The 17,349-nt window shown below is 35.9% G+C and overlaps 1 protein-coding gene across 4 annotated transcripts; it reads right to left on the minus strand.

The window, feature by feature from the left end:
- Window positions 1-168: 168 nt before the first annotated feature.
- Window positions 169-3,650, minus strand: LOC143611354 (protein NLP6-like). Of its 4 annotated transcripts, none has more exons than XM_077085567.1 (5): window positions 3,510-3,650; window positions 2,782-3,344; window positions 2,653-2,700; window positions 1,092-2,079; window positions 169-983 (listed from the first exon to the last, which is right to left on the minus strand). In XM_077085567.1, exons 1-5 carry the CDS (start codon window positions 3,616-3,618, stop codon window positions 340-342), a joined length of 2,352 nt encoding a protein of 783 aa, XP_076941682.1. In that variant the 5' UTR covers window positions 3,619-3,650; the 3' UTR covers window positions 169-339. The 4 variants fall into 4 exon arrangements, with proteins under 4 accessions (XP_076941682.1, XP_076941680.1, XP_076941681.1 ...); XM_077085565.1 differs by having other exon boundaries at window positions 2,644-2,700; XM_077085566.1 differs by having other exon boundaries at window positions 170-979; window positions 1,088-2,079.
- Window positions 3,651-17,349: the final 13,699 nt, after the last annotated feature.

The raw sequence follows: 17,349 nt of genomic DNA on the forward strand, positions 1-17,349 counted from the left end.
GTAAAAGATTGAAATTTCCTGCATAGCTTTGCATCACATCATACATCTTTTCATAAAACATTCATGCAATTCTGTACTCAAGTCATAAGGTACAATTTCATTCAAACCAAAGCTTAGTTTTAGTTGCTCACAACTTTGATAAAGATTTAAGCTTTACATTATTTCTATTTGTTTCTGGTCCTGGGTCTATGGACCAATTAATAAAAATCTACTCTGAAGTAATAAGTTTACAAAATACAGTAATTGATGGCAAATTTTCATGGATCATGTGTACCTTTTGTTGGTAACAAAGTCCATCACATGATAGATCTCATTGTAGAAGTAGCATAGTTTTTATAATCAGTCTTCAGGGATTATTAATTTGATAGTACTGTGATTATCTGCAACTCGTAGAAGATTATGTAAGTCGGCATCACAAGCAAGAAGTATCAGGTCTTCGTCTTCATCCTTGTATTTTAAACGAAACTCTCCACTCTTCAACTTAATCCTTCGTTCCACTTCGTGTTCTAGCTCCAAAAGGCTCGATGAAGTTGGAAACTGGAACTTTATCATATCATTTTTGAAAGTTGTCTTCACTGTCACCATCTTTATATCTGACATATTTAAATCTGAGATATTTGTCACGGTATGTTTTGGGGATGCACGAACGAGACCATATTCTGCAGCATGCGAACATGGGTCTATAATGCTTATTGTATATTCGGGTTTTTCTGTGCTCTCACTCACAGCAAGGTGATCCCCATTATGCAATGCATTATTCCTCATTGAAATCTTACTTTTCCACCTCTTAACCCTTACCACCAGGAGCCCAACAAAAGCTAAACCAAAATATTTACTTGGAGCCTGTTGCAAGTTTTGCTTTGGTGATAACTTTTGTGACAGCTTTAAGTTAGTAACAGGAACAGTTTTTTTGCTGTGCTTTGGCAATGGCCAACTTGGCATATTATTGTCTCGACAAAAACGCTTCAGCGTAGACCGACTAACTGGAAAAAAAAACAGAGAACAAATTTGGCTAAATATCAATTTAAAAAATAAAATGACAAAAAGGACTACAATAAGTGAATAAACCATGAACAAGTAAGTGAACTTGCCATCAAGACTCTTGGCTGCTTGATCTATTGTTTTTTCAACATGTTTCTCAACTGCTTCCATTGTAAGCGAGTCTATTTTACGCTTCCTTCCTTGTTTTAAAAGGTTGGTTTTTTCTCCTGCATTAGTCATGCTATTGCTCGTTTTCGGCATACTTGCATTGGGATAGGAAATCATTGTGCTGTTTTCTCTTGCATCAACTGCATTGTGTTGTGTAGTATCATCTACCACGTAAATTTGTTTGGATTCAACGTTTGCAGAAGGCTCGGTTTTATCAGCTATGTTTACCATGATTGACTCTGAATCAGATGTAGCCGTCTCAAATTTGATGTTATTTGTTGTTGTGATCGATGATATTTGGACAATATGAGCGTCTATACTTAAAGATTTTCCGACTTCTGTAGGTGGTCCAACAACTTGTATACACGAGCTGTCGCCCAATTCAAATCCAGAATCTAGTGGACCGATGATCTGCTTCAAAGTTTGGACCAAGTTCAGTACTTGGTTGCTGTCTTTGATCTCTGGTGGTAGAAAGAACTCTAATACATAGTCATCATTGGCTTCAACACTATGAAAGAAGATTGTAAAGCAACTGGTCAACCGATTCATTCGTGCATTGTGGACCAAAGGGTACTCTTCTTCGCTGAGTTTGGTTACATCTTCACAAAAACATGAACCACGGGATAACAACGCCTTGCCAACAAAGCCACAAGAACTGTCCAGGTGGTTTTGTCTACCCGCTTTCAAGAAAGGCCACACTCGCAAGTCTTTAACATGAAATGGTAGAGCTGTTGTGGACATGCAGACTTTCTCGACACATTTAGTGTTAAAACTGCTACAGCTTTTTTGTATAATCGTTTTATGGGAAACAAAACTCGCTTGTGGGGACACAGCCCATGTTTGAGCAAGAGGTAAACCGTGGGTGTCACACATCGTTTTTAGAATACTGCAGATTTTATCAAGATCGTTTCGTCTGCGCTCGTTAGGAACCTGTAAACAAAAACCTTACAAATTATCAAACTTTAGCCTCCATGGGTGGATCTGATCTGCTCACAAAGCCACAAAGGACATATGTCAAGTGACAGCCGTAGATTCTTTGCTTATGTCCAGCGACTATATATTTTGCCTTGATAATGTGAAAAATATGAAAGTTTAATCAACTTGAATGGTGTATTTAATCTTCTAAGATGGTAAGAAAACATGGAAAAAAATGTCTTACCATTGTTCTATTAGTTATTGAAGTTGTCATTAGTTTTGCGGTAAATAGGAGTTGCGCAATCGCATTAGTGGTTTTGTGAATGGTTGCTGTATTTGTATCATAGGAAACTTTACAAGACGGCGTAAATTATTTGTAAAAAAGATATAAAACTCGTAAGAAAAGTTACAGAATGTCGTTTCTAATAACATTTGTAAAGTTTTGATTAGATTATTTATTAACATAATTTCGAAGGCTCGACTCTATGCCTTGGGAATACGTCAGTTTTATTCGAAAACAAAAACTGAAGCATGTCAACACCAAAAATTTATTTTGGATCAACCATTATCTGCAATTACTCGACTCACATTTAGAATAGGGCAATCAAATGCTTGTTGAGTTCTCAGGTCTACTTTCTGCAAAACAATTTACAAATGAGGAAAGCAAAAGAAAGAGCGAGATATATCATCATCAAATTTGGGAGGGCAGACGGAAACCTCAAGCGCGCTATAAAATTGTTGAACCTCATAAGCGTAACTTTTGTACACCGAATACGTCAAGAGCTCAATAACACCAAGACATAATCCAGTAATCGAATCTAAAACTGGTAAAGCCAAATATCCATGGAGATTGCAACGAGCCGCACACTCTTGTAGTGGAAATTGTTTCGAAGTGTAATTACTTAAATCATAAGTCCACTCTGGCAACCCTCGTGTAAACACCCGAGCCGCAGGACTAGAGTCCTCTTCTTCACGAATATCCTTATCCAAAACCAAAGGCTTGTACTCAGAATCGCGCTTATATGAATAAAGCCTTTCGTCATTTACCCCGAGACCAAACGGTTGATCTCTTGTGGTAAGTAAATGATGCTTCCCAACCACACGAGGGGACCAAAACTGAACGAAAACATGTTGCTCCCGGAAAGTTAAGAGCTTTAGTGCAGTTATAATCTTGTCATGTATTTTCTGATCATGAGTCGAGTCAGATTTGTCGGCATTGACCTCCGAATCGTTTATTTCCTGATAATTTCTATCAACTTTGTCAGCTCCCAGATCCAAATCTGAAACACATATCATTAGCATCAACAAAATAATATAGGTAGTGTTCATCTCAAACTAACTATAAAACAAAGTTAAACCATGCTACTTACTTAGGTAACTTATTGTTTTACAGCAATCTTTTTTTGATATAGGTAGAAATGAAATAAGAAAGAAAGACATATTACCGTTAACTTGGTGATGTTGGTTTCCGAAGACATGAAGTTTGGGCAAGTATTTCGACTCACCAGAAAACGCGAGTCTCGACTGTTCTAAAGAGATCTCATGGCTTGGCATATCAACCTATGCATCCAAAAATCAGAGCCTGATTATTTTCTTCTACGGCCGAATGAAAGTTCAAATTTCAAATTCGGCAGCTAAGATTTCTCCGAACAATATTAAATATCATATGCGGACAGCATCTCTTAATTAGTCACAATATGTCCAATAAATTATTACGTGACCAAGTTCTTGACTTAGAATCCTAGGTAAATTTCGAAAAGTCAACCCGCCTGTTTTACAAATTACAAGCTGGTTCATTATAAGGCTGAGGGGTGTGGAGCGCGAGAGGGGGCGCGTGAGGCCATCCGCTCGCGCCCCGGGGCGCGAGCACCACACCACCGAGGCGCGAGAGTGGCGCGAGAGGGGCGCGAGCGCGGAATTCAAAGCAGGCGCAAGGGGTCTCGCGGCTGGGAATGCGCGTGAGGGAGCCTGGGAATGCGTAAATAGAGCCGTTGGGCTCTTTATGTTTATTAAAAAAAAAAAAAATTTTCTCTATAAAACCAATATCACATACCACCCAAAACCAATATCACATACCAATATCACATACCACACCCAAAACCCAAAATCACCCCATCTTCCAAACCTTTTTTTAAAAATATGGCTGGAAATTGGTACCCAAACCTAGATTCAGATTACAGTTACGACGATTTATGGTCGGCACCGGACCAACCGATGTTTTATTCGGGGTCGCAACAATCATCCGGCTTTCAACCATCCAACATACAACCGTCTCCTAACTTTGTTGTTCCGGAGACACAAGAACCAGAAGGTGAAGCTGCGGGACAAAGAAGACGCGTCAACCGGAAAAAACAAGTTGCAACGGACGGGTCGGGTTCGGCTTCGACTGGAAGGACGAAACGGAAAACCACTCCGTGGTCATCGGATAAGAAGGAAGCCCTGTGTCGGGCTTGGATAGTCATTTCTGAGGATCGGCGTTGCGGTAATTGTTTTAACGTTTTTAAAAATGATTTTTAATAAAAAAGTTAACTGGAAATCTAATTTAATTATTCATTTTGCAGCCGACTACCAAAAGAGCAAGGTCTTTTGGACAAAGGTTAGGGAGACGTTCTATTCGCTCGTTGGGAGTACAGAGCGGAACGCCGATATGATTTCGGGTCGGTGGACCGAAATCAGAAAATTTGTCGGCTTGTTTACTAATCTGTTCAACAAGAACGCCGGTCGTATGAGACCAAGTGGCAGTGACGATTTGGCGGTTTATAATTTCACTGTCGAAGAGTGGAAGCAGGAGTGCCTACGGAGGTATGGGACGGTGAAGACGTGGGACGATGTAAAGGTGTGGGAGAGGTTGAGAAGGTGTTCTAAGTGGGTTGAGCTGGTGGCGCCGGACCTTGATGCGGAAGTAGGGCCGAAACGGACTAAAACTAGTTCGTCTGGAGCGTATAGCACTTCCGCCGGGTCGGATTGCCGGGTTGGATTCGACCTAAACGTTGCGGGGGAGGAAACGTCTTCACCGCCGAGGAGGCGGCCATTGGGAAGGGACGCCAGGGGGAAAAAACCGGCTGAGGGGGAAGCCGTAAACATCACCAATCTTGTTGAATCCCTCAATAAATTCAACAAAACCATGGAGGTGGTCTCTAATGACAAAAAGGAAAAAAAAAAAGAATGAGAGATTTGGACTTCCTTACAAGAGACTTCAGTAACCTAAATCCGGTCGACCAAATGCTGATGGAAAAACAAAAGGAACGTATCCGGAAGAGGTTGATCGAAGAAGACCAAGCCGAAGAATAAGAATAATGTTTTTTTTTAGTACTTTAATTTTTTTTTTAGATATTAATGTGTTTTTTTAATTAATGTGTGTTTTTTTAAATAATTTATGAGTTTTTTTAATAATACGTTTTTTTAATACATTTATAAAAAAATAAAAAAAAACCGCTCGCGCCCCCTCTCGCGCCCCTCCACACCAGGGCCCGGGGCGCGAGCACCACAACCAACACCCATCTTATCAAGTTTCTCTCTCTGCCACACGTCACAATATTATTGGCTGGAGCCCCCACTCGCGCCCCCTCTCGCGCCCCCCCACACCCCTCAGCCTAAAATAATTCTTCTGGATCTACGTGTGAATATATATATAATTTCAAGTCACGTCACCGTACCGTGTTTATTGATTTTTTAGGTTTATTTTCAAAAAGGCAGCTTTGTTTTTAGCTTTGATCTATGTGCCGCCTATCCAAAATCGTGTTCAACAGTGAAGGAATAAGGGAATGTAAGCAACAAATTTCTTTTAACATAGAGTTAAGTGTTATTTTAGTACCCCGTAGTTTGGCTACCTATGTAATTTTTAGTACCTATTTTTTATTTTATGCAAATAGCTATCTCAGTTTTGAAAAACTTGCATTTTTAGTACTTTTTTTCTAACCCCGTCTATTTTTTCCGTTAAGTTAGGAATAATTTGATAACTTCGTTATTTTCTTTGTTTTTTCTTTTCTTTTTAACGCTTATATCCTGTAAACCTTAAATCCCCAATCATAACATCAAAATCCAAATCCTAAATCCCCAAATATCGTAAAAATTCAAACCCTATGATGATATGGAGAAAGGGTTTGGGGATTTAGGATTTGGATTTTGATGCTATGATTTGTGGATTTCGTGTTTACAAGATATAAGCGTTTAGAAGAAAATAAAAAAAACAAAGAAAATAATGAAGTTACCAAATTATCACTAACTTAACGGAAAAAATAGACGGGGTTAGAAAAAAAGTACTAAAATGCAAGGTTTTTGAAACTGAGGTAGTCATTTGCACAAAATAAAGAATAGGTAGTAAAGTTGCATAGTTGGTCAAACCACAGTTACTAAAATGGCACTTAACTCTAAAACATAATATAAACAAAATATATACATATTAACATATTAGGCCACCCGTAGGGGGCGCAAGGGTTGGGCGATGAAGGGCGAAGATGGGCGAGAACACCCCCCCCCCCCCCGGCTTGCGATTTTAGAAGCGATAGTGGTTGGGGGGGTATTCATCGCCGGTGTTGTTTAGAAAATAATAATATAATAATGATATAACCGTTGAACGGTCAAATTTAAAATAAATAAAACAAAACAAAATTAATTTAAGCAATATATCTATATATATATATATATATATATATACATATACCCCTTCTTCTCCAAACTCATATCCATTTCATACACTACACATAACCAAATTCTTCAAAAATACAACAATTAATCCTAGAAACAACCCGAACCAACTAAACCACCCATTCCCTCCTTTCGGTCAATTCCACGGTTCGCAAAACCAACCGAACGTAAACATGCAATGGAACTTGAACACCCGAAACCAACTGAACCAAAATTTTCCGTTTGCTTTTGCCAACCCGAACCTAAACATGTATATATGCCAACTAAAATAAAATGAGTATGAAAGCTTATTATATTAATCGAGATTTGAAGCAAAGACTACATATGTATGAAAGCAATATTTAACCACCGAGTCAAGTAGGTTATCTACTTTAAAAAACAAAAAAAAAAAGCAAAAAACAAAAAAAAAAGGTAAAGGTCTCCTCCGGTTGATAACTTGTAAATACCGTCTTACACTTAATGCAATATTAATCAATGATCTTGAGTCATTTCTCGTCAAGAAATTAGAAATTATAGTTACTTGATAAATCTTTGACAGTGAAACTCAGTTCAAAATGAAAACGCGGATTTAAACATTTGAAGTGTTGAAAAATAAATCTAAGACGCAAAGTATATTTAATAGAAGAAAAGAAAAGGGGTTACAAACTAACATATAGTACAGTTCAGTAAATATACTTTGCCGTCTTATTTTCTGTATATTTTATTAATCTATTTAACTTATTTTCTACATGAACCCGCCCGACACTTCAAGTTCACATCAAATGAAAGGGTCATATTTTGTAAATTACACGAAAACCCACATACAGTTCAGTAGTCCATGTCAATTGAAAGGGTTAGCATTAATGTTTCTTTACGCTATTGAACTATTTATATAAACTTGGTCCATGTTTCTCGCCTGATCCCTTCAAAATTCAAATCAAGTGAAAGATTCACCTTTCATTGTTTATTTTTATGATTTATCTATTTGTTCAACATCCATTTATTCAGTTTGTTTTGTTAGATTATATTAATTTTATTTCGTATTGCCTAAAGTTATTTGGTTGCTTATATACAACCACTAACTTGGTTTAGTGGTTAAGGTGTGTGACTTAGAGTCTGTTTGGCAAATGCTGAGCCATTAAGTACTAAATCAGTAAGAGGTCTGAATAATTAAAAGACTCTGAACCAGTTGTGTTGCTTGGTTGGACTTCTAAATAACTATACATAATGACTATTTTACCCTTCTCTACTATTTAGTGTTGAATGAAATGTGTCTATTTGGTTAGAAATATATATAACGAACAATTATGAAAAGAAAATGCCAAGCATCATAGAAAATACAAATTACACATTATTTCTTCAAAATCCATGAAAACATACTAAAATCAAAATAGTTAATACTTTGTGTATAATTTAATTTTTATTCATTTGAAATTAGTTGGGTAGCTATCTCGTCACGCAACGAGTGTCTGCCTAATCTCTTTCAATAAACCTTAGTAATCCTTTAGACACCCAATAACTTCAAGTGTTGCTGGATCGGCAAAACATGAGCGTTCTAAATGGGTCGGGTGGAAAAAACACTTTAGTTGTTTATAAAAAAATTATATGTTGTTTTAACTAATAAACCTATTTTCTTAAAAAAAACATATATATATATATATATATATATATATATTTGTATATATATATATATATATATATATTTGTATACAATTAGAAGTTGTCTTAAATTATTTTTCATGCTTACAATTTATAATGTAATTTAAGATAGTTATTATGTTTTTACTTAAAAAAAATGAAAAAAGAAGTTAGCCATGTTCCAAAATTTCAAAATGAGAGAAAAAAACATGTACCGAAATTTATGGCCTGACTCATGCCTAATCGTTTCTAACCAGAGAAATGGATCAATATATTGAATTTTGAAAAAGACATTGAAAAAAAAAAAGTCTACTACTGGTTTAATATATCAATGGTCCCATATCGAATTGGACCTGAAATAAGATATTAGGCCGGTGTATAATTGATATTAAAGTTTTAAATTCCTATATATTGGTTTTTATTAATCTAAACTTTCATCTTTTGGTCGTTGCCGGTCTCCATTAACAAAATGAGTGATAACGATACCGCCTTTTATCATATTTGTTTCCAACAGTTCACGACTATCGAAACATTAACGCCGATAGTTGCAGGTCGTCGGAAAAAAGTTTTTTTGGCCGGAAAAGTCACATTTTTGCTGGGAAACTCTGCATGAACACAACCACCACCAATTGACTCACCATCAACCAACCACCACTTAAGCACCACCAACCGATTATGACGATGTGTCTAGGGTTCCGATTACCTCAATAATTGGGATTTTACTAGAAAAAAAGTTCCTAGAGGTCCGATGTAAGGTTACAAAGATGTTTAAGACGAAAATGTTGAATTTTATGGGGAAAATGTGAGTTTTCAGTCAAAAGCGATTTTCCAGCGACCTGCAATTAACGGCGTTAACATTCTATTAGTCGCAGACCGTTGATAACAAATATGATAAAAGGTGGGATCGTTATCAGCCAATTGGTTAGTTGAGACCGACAACGACCAAAAGATGATAGTTGTAATTAGTAAAAACCAATACACCAAAACTATATAAATACATATATTATATTTTATCCTTCTTTCTACATGACTTTAGCTTTAAATGTATATCGGTGTCTGAAATATATAAAATATACAATAGCATACGAAAAGAAAAGGCAAATATACAACAAATGATCACTGACCGGTGGGATTAGTGACCAACTAACAAAAACAAAACATTTATAATAAAAAGGTCGGGAGGCCTTGAGTTCAAGTCTTTCAAATGATAAAAAAATATTGAAAAGTCTTAAGTTCAAATCTCTCAAATGTTAAAAATTTTCTGTTTAAATAAAGACAAATTATAACTCGACCGAAATTTCAAAGTTTACAAAATCAATTTCCGTCTTTGTCAAATAATTTTCCCTCTTTGTCGAGGGGTTCATAACTGTCCAAGGTGGTCACTTGTCCAATCAAATGTATATGTGGCATTTAGCTGAAGAAAACAAAATTGTGTAGGTATGGATGGTACAATATCAACGTTTATATTTTCCTTTTAATATTAAAAAAATAAAATTTCGAACGCGCTTTACAACTAGTAATACTAGGTCCTTAATTAATAGATATATAAATAAAACATATGAAAATATAACATACAAAGGAGAGGAGAGGAGAGGCGAGTAAAATTGAAAACGTAGATGCTGAGCGCTTGTTTCTGACAGTATCTTAGTGACGGATTAGCGATGAATGATGTAGCGATGCAGTGCTAACAAATTAATTACACAAGACAAGATGTGACCGATAGGAAGTTTCCTTGTAACATGTTTGGTATTATTATTAACTTTAGAAAATATGTTAAATATTATCAAAATTCCTAGAAATTTTCTATAGATTAAAAAATAATTTTCGAGTTGATTTCATGGATGGTCTCTCCCGTTTGACCATATTACATGTTTAATCCCACCATCTTTATATATTTACATAAGTAGCCACTACTAAGGTTAACTTTTCTTTTTTCTTTTTTTAAGTGACCAAAATATGAATAGTTAAGATAAAGCCAGGCTGCCCAGACTCGTCACTTTTCCTTCCGGCATGTCTTTTGTCATATCTGGCCAACCCCACTCAACGTCTCCGGCCACCAAGACTCATTAAGAGTTTCTCCCTATGCTTTCGATATATCACCAAATCACTTCTCATGTACTCTCTGATCAAGCGACTTAGATCTCAGCCTAGTTCGGCACCTTGCTTGGTTTTTGTCAAGGATTTGGTGTTTGTTACTTAAATGGGTTTGTAAGATTTGAAATATTTGACATGTGACAATAAAGAGAAGATCGAACGAGGGTACTGATGAATAGAGGTGCACAAAATCGGGTATTGTTAAAAACCGGAACCGGTTCGTAACCGGTTTTTTCACACCGGGTAGAAAATAGGACCGGTTCCACTCAGGAACCGGGTCGGTTCCGGACCCGAACCGATGGCCTGAAATGTCCACTTTTAGGAACCGGGACCGGGTATAACGTAAAAACCGGTTCCAACGGCTATATAGCCGTTTTTGACCGTTGGAACCAGTTTTTTACTATATAAAGCTTACCAACATACTATAAATAGCAATGTGTTGTGTGTTGTTAGTTCAACCACTTTCAAAACTATAAAACACACTCTAAATCACAATTAAGGTTAAACCGACAAGAAATGGCAACTAATGACGACGTTGTTATGGTGATCGAAACAACACGATGCCCCGATGTTTGGGTTCATTACGATTTGTGCGTCATGACCAACGCACAAGAGATGGCTCGGTGCAAGTTTTGCTCGAAGTTTCTTAAAGAGGGTCGAACTCGACCTTACGAAAGCAAACGAATAAGTATTGTCGTGAGAAAAGAAGTTTGGATGCCAAGAAAGCGGGAGTGGGAGAGTCGTCCGGCTCTACAACTCAAGCATCTACCGCCGGTGACAACGCTTAATCGTTTTTACAACGCCTGATTAAAACAACGGACGTTGTTTTTTAGTTTAAGTTATTATGTTTAGTATCGTTTATGTTTTAATAATGTTTGTAATAGTTCTTGTTTAAATAAATAAAATGCTCGTCGTTATTAAAAAAGTAACAAAAAGTTAATCATGACTAATAAGAAATAAACCGATACTAGTAATAAACAAAACAAAAGTAGTTATTAAACAAATCAAAACTAAATATTAGTTGAACTTTGATCGTGTTACAAATGATTTTACTAAAACATATAAAAATTACAACTCTTCTTCGTCTTCACCCTCGTCTTCTTCACCATCCGAATCAAAACTAAATGTGGGCCATCTATAGCACGAACGGGTTCAATAAAAACACTCTTCTTAGCCTTGTTGTTAGTTTTTTTTTGTGGGTGTCATAATAATATTGAGTCGGATGGTCGGGTTTGCTAAAGGAGAAGTAGTTTAGTTTGTTTTTGAGTTTTGTGGTGAAACAAGTGGTGGAAAACAAGTTATATATAGGTTTCGGGCATCAAAAACCGGTTCCAACTGCTATTATTTTCTCAAAAACCGGTTCCAACGGTAATATAGCCGTTGGAACTGGTTACAACGGCTATAATTCTCTAAAAAAACCGGTTCCAGTGGCTATATTACCGTTGGAACTGGTTCCAAAGGCTAGTTTGACCTGCAGCTGACTTTTAAAAAAAACCGCCGGAACCGGTTACTTAAGGTAGGAACTGGACCGGGTACAATTTGGAACCGAGTAGGAACCGATTGGAAATATAATAAGTGGAACCGGGTATGGATTTCGGGTATAAAAATACCCAAACCGGTTATTAGGTCAATCGGGTACAAACTGGAACTGGTTCCCGATCAGTTCCACCGGTTCTGTTCTGAAACCAAATTAAGACGCTTGTTAACATTAAATATGGAGACGCCGCTAAATTTAATTCACTTCACCTCAGGCCACGTTCAATGCTATCTCCGGCGACCTTCCATGCTCTCTCCGGCGAGGTTTAATTAGGGTCATTTATAACGAAAACCGTTCCAATCAGCAGACCTTGCAATCAAGCATCATTATAATACCTAACTCTCCAATCGACGTTATATTAGGGTTATAAAAGTCGAAACCATCAACGAAACTCATATCCTGCAATCACTCATCCCGCCTGTAGTCTTACACGCCATGTTAAATTATGGTTGATTGTAGTTCTTTCAGCACCCCACCACACCCCCACAATTGCGAAAAAACAGGTGCGATACTTTGGGTCTAATTTTATATCGATTTCTTTTGCCTCTGTGCATTTTGTGAGATTAATCAAAACATTTCACTGATGCACCAGTTATTCAATTTGTATTTTATGTTTCTATGGGTATCTAGATTACTATGTTTGCACATCACATGTTTGTTTACATTCCTATGTTTTAGCTATAAAATTTGTTGCTTCGCTTTACGTTTGAACAACTGGTTACTTATTATATTATGTATTAAGTGACAGCCTATCCTAGCTTGTTATCGCCTGACTCGCCTAACTACAAGTAAGTCTATGTTCATCCATTGTGTTTTGCCTTTCTCACTTTTTAAATGAAATTATAGATGCATGGTTTATGACGCATAAAAATGTAATTACAGAAAATATGGCACTACAATAATATGTTTGAATAACATGATTTGGGAGGTTGTAACTCTTCAGCATTACAAATACATGTTAATTGAGTTCTGATTCACTTAACCTTTATGTTTCAATTTATTTTTTCATTTGACCAGTTTGGGAAATGGGATAAAAGTAACCCAAAATGGTTTGTTCGTAATTAAATCGGCTAGAATTGCCACCGGTTGTATAATTCAGGGCAATGGTCTTGAGTTTAAAGAACAAGAGATAGTCAAAGTTTATTTTTGGGTGATGTCGATACATTAATGAAGTCATTGGTTTAGCTAGCGGGTCAAATGGGTCATTTTTATTCAAATATCAATTTACTTCAGGTCAGACACGATTTGATCAAATAGCTTATAACAGTCCAAAATATTGATTTTAAAATTTTAATTTTGAGGCTATGTTTTCAAAAGCATCAATTTGGTTGGAGTTTCCATTATGTGTTTTCTTTATTAAAATTTTGCAGGACCGACAAATGGGCTGAAACTGAACTTGGGACCAAGTGGGGAAACAAATGGGAAAGAGAAATATTTTTGGGTATTCGGTCTCCTATAGAAGAGTTTAGTCGTTTGGGCTGAATAAAAAAAGGAGGCTAAAAATACAGAGTTTGAGCTCAACAAACGAATTCATTGCCCTGGATCGACCATGAAGATTGGAGTTTGCTGAGTATTTTATGCTGCTTTTCACTTAATTTCAGTAATCAAAAGTTGAATCAAGAAGCTCTAATGGACTGCATAAAAATACGAACTTATAACTTAATGGTACAAGGCATGGAAGGATTTTGTTAATTAAGTATAATGTTCATGATACTTATAACTTATAAACCGATTCATAAGAGATTTGTTAAAAGCCTTCATTAATATTTTAAGATTAATGAGTTTTAAGGAGCTGGCCTCCATCGTCTTCAGCCAGCATCAAATGCTGCCGTCTGATTTTTACAACGGGAAGAAAGAATTGTTGTACTATTAATCATGGTAAACTTTATTTGTTCAATGTGCTTAACCATCTTTGCATTATTGTATGCTTGTGAATGATAACTGAACTTATGGTTTTATGTGTGTTTAGATTGGCAACAGCTTAGAAGCAATATACGGTGTGCATGTGGAGTTCATTGTAGTTTTATTGAAGGCTGGGAGTGAACTTGCAGAACAGGAGTAAACTATCACTTGTAAGTTGTAATAATCATCGTTTGCAGTAGCTAATTCTATTTCTTGAAGTTGAACTTAAGTTTCTATTGTTGTTACTTGTATCCGTATATTATCATCATGTTGATAGCATATCCTAGAAAGCGAGAATTTTCAAATATCAATTTAGTTCAGGTCAGACAAGATTTGACCAAATAACTTATAGCAGTCAAAAATTTTGTTATTAAAGTTTTAATTTGGTTCGGGTGAAGCATGTTGTTTTTTAAAAAGTATCAATTTGGGTTGGGTCAAACAGGTTGCCTTAAAAAGTTTTAATTTGGTCCGGGTTATAGACCGAATAGCTTATAGCAGCCAAAAAGTGTTTTTAAAATTCTAATTTGGTTCTGGTGAAGCAGACTGTTTTTAAAAAAATTATCAATTTGGTTTGGGTTAATCAAGTTGTCTTAAAAAGTTTTAATTTGGCTCGGGTCAAATGAGGTCTGTTCAAATAGTGAGTTAAGCGGTTTTTCTTCAAAAAAATTCAGTTCGGTTCGGGTCAAATATGTTCTTGTGAATAAACATCGGGTCAAACGGGTCGTTTCACAAAATATCAACTGGGTTCGGGACTAACGGGTTGTTTTTAAAATGTATCAATACGGTTTGGGTCAAGCGGGTTCTGACCAAATAGCGGGTCAAACAGGTCGTACTAAATAATGGTTAAATGGTTTCAAGATATAAGTCGGCTTCTTTCTAATGAAGTTGTTCAGGTAATTCATAACATGTCTTTGATGTTTCTGAATATAATTTTGTAAATTGATCTTAGAAAGTATGTGAGTATACTAAATGAGGCTGATAATAGATATCAAGTTTTCATAATGTTATACAATTATCGATTGGGATCACACTACTTCATTGCATCTTATTAGCAGTTTATAATACAAAATGTGAACAACACATAATGAAATTCTCTCCAACCCTCTCTTCCTTTTTAGAAAAAAGTAATGGTTACTTGCAGTTTGATTTTATTGTGCTAAGATAACAAGCAGTTTGAATTATTGAGTAACCAAATTTTTTATTCACTTTGACCTTCATTTCCCATTTTAAGTGAGTTTACATTATATTTAAAACGCCTAGTTACGTTGCAATTTGTAAATGTCTGTAGGGGGTATAAAAACCCAATTACGTTGCAATTACGTTACAATTATCGTTGGATGCATAAATGAAATTAGTCCCACAATGACCGAGGATGACCGTTAGGGCCAATAATAGATGAAATTAACATACTACACATACACTCATATGCTATTTTGGGCTGGACAGAATAAAATATTTTATAACCAACTCATCTAATCCAACTCACCCGTTCTATAACACCATAAAGGTATGCCTAATCAAGCCCGATCAAATGCCTATCGAGCCTCCCCTCCCCCCCCCCCCCCCGCCGGCCACCAAAATGCGCTAAACAATTACCGACTGAATCTTCGTTGCATCACCCAACATCTCAAAGCGAACTCATACTGATCGCATCCCCATTGCGACCTCGTCGCAACGCGCGGGCACACTTACTAGTGTATTGTGGTGTAGTCTTCGCATTTTTCTGCATGCCGTGAGGTTTCAATTGAATATGGGCTTTCTGGCCCAATAAAGATAACATATTAACATTCCATTTTTTTTTTCATTTATTAATTAAGTATTTAACTACACACACCTTGTCCAAACTAGACCCAAACACTGAAACACATGGAACCTAATATTTGCAAACTTGAAATCGTAAAACCCATTTGATTGTTGTAATATCAAACACTCCCAGAATTATTATCACTACAAAAGCATTTTATTGTATAAAAGTTGGCGTATTATTTTCATAGGATAACATTTTAACAAGATGCATTAATCATATATAATATTGCAATTAAAAAGGTTATTCACGGTTCAATACTAGTTGTTTGCATTGGTAAATTGGTAAAAGTATTGTTATAAGTAAAAGAATTTATGGTATCAAATATTCTTGATAATTTCATTCACATAATAATAATATATATATACTCTAATATTTCCCCATAGGTAAATATGGAAAACATAATTACAATGATGATCATGAATGAATATGTATATATATACTCTAATATTTCCCCATAGGTCGAGCGGGAGTCTGACGAACACTCAAACTATCTCGAAAGGCTTGAAACAAGCGTCGGGAGCAAGCCTTTTGAGAATATATCCACGTACTGAAATGTGGAAGGGATATGCAATACCCAAATGTGACCAAGTCAAACCTTCTCCAGTACAAAATGGATGTTGATTTCAACTTGCTTTGACCTTTGATGTTGGACCAGATTTTTTGAAAAAATACACAGGGAATATGTTGTTTCAATATACTATACTGGCTTTGCGCAAAGGAACGCATAACTCGAGTAACAAATTCCGCAGCTGCGCTATTTTCAACCGCAAAGGGAAAATATCAGACCGTGAAGTGGTAGGTTGTCGTTTGCAGGGCCGTCTACGAGAATCATTAAGTAATTTTTGGTCAAAAGCGAAAAAAAATTGGGCCTTGAGTAAAAGGGCTTTTCATTGGGTTTAAATAATTTAATAGGCTTACTTGGTTGTTATTTAAGTTGTGCAAAAAGCCATTCCCAGCTGAAACCCCTGCCAAACCGAACATAACACCTTTTTGAGTTAACCCGTTATCCAATCTCACATTTTTCCATTCAACAATTGATCCACATATGACACAGAAAATGGCAGCAATCGTGTGCAGCCCAGTCATCATCAATCTATCTTCCTTTACCCCAACAATCGCATTCTACCATAGTACCATATTCAATATTCACAAACCCGGAATCATATCAGATTACTCAAAACACTAAAATACAATTCCATTTCCAAACTGCTACTTCGTTTATTAAACTGTTTCTGATCCAAGGTCAATCTGGGAAGTTTAACATATAGATCGGGTTACAACAGAAACATCAAGTATTCAACATAAAAGGAACATTTAGATAGTAACTCTCATTGTATTAAAACAAATGCTTAAATATGGTGAAACTTAATAATAAATAAACATGTCCGTAGCCAAATTCTAATGATTCAAAAAGCATATACAATAATAAAGTATTTAAAGTTAAAAAAAATTAAAATATGTTGTATCATGTGATATTTTAACATGCAAACTGTTTTATAATCCGGGTTCTAAAACATATCCTCTTCTATAATCAATTAATTGTAGAACAAACATAACAGCAAATGTATCAGAGTTAACAACCAATTTCATTGACTCTCTAGAGAGTCAAACTTGACCTTTCTAAATGAAGGTTATAATGATTAATGAGCATGGCATTTATAAGTGTAAATACATAATGTTA

This window comes from Bidens hawaiensis, unplaced genomic scaffold (assembly GCF_021521415.1).
Source record: "Bidens hawaiensis isolate Kalapana, Puna unplaced genomic scaffold, B.hawaiensis_p1.1 tig00030784_1, whole genome shotgun sequence".
In the NCBI taxonomy this organism is placed as follows: Eukaryota; Viridiplantae; Streptophyta; class Magnoliopsida; order Asterales; family Asteraceae; genus Bidens; species Bidens hawaiensis.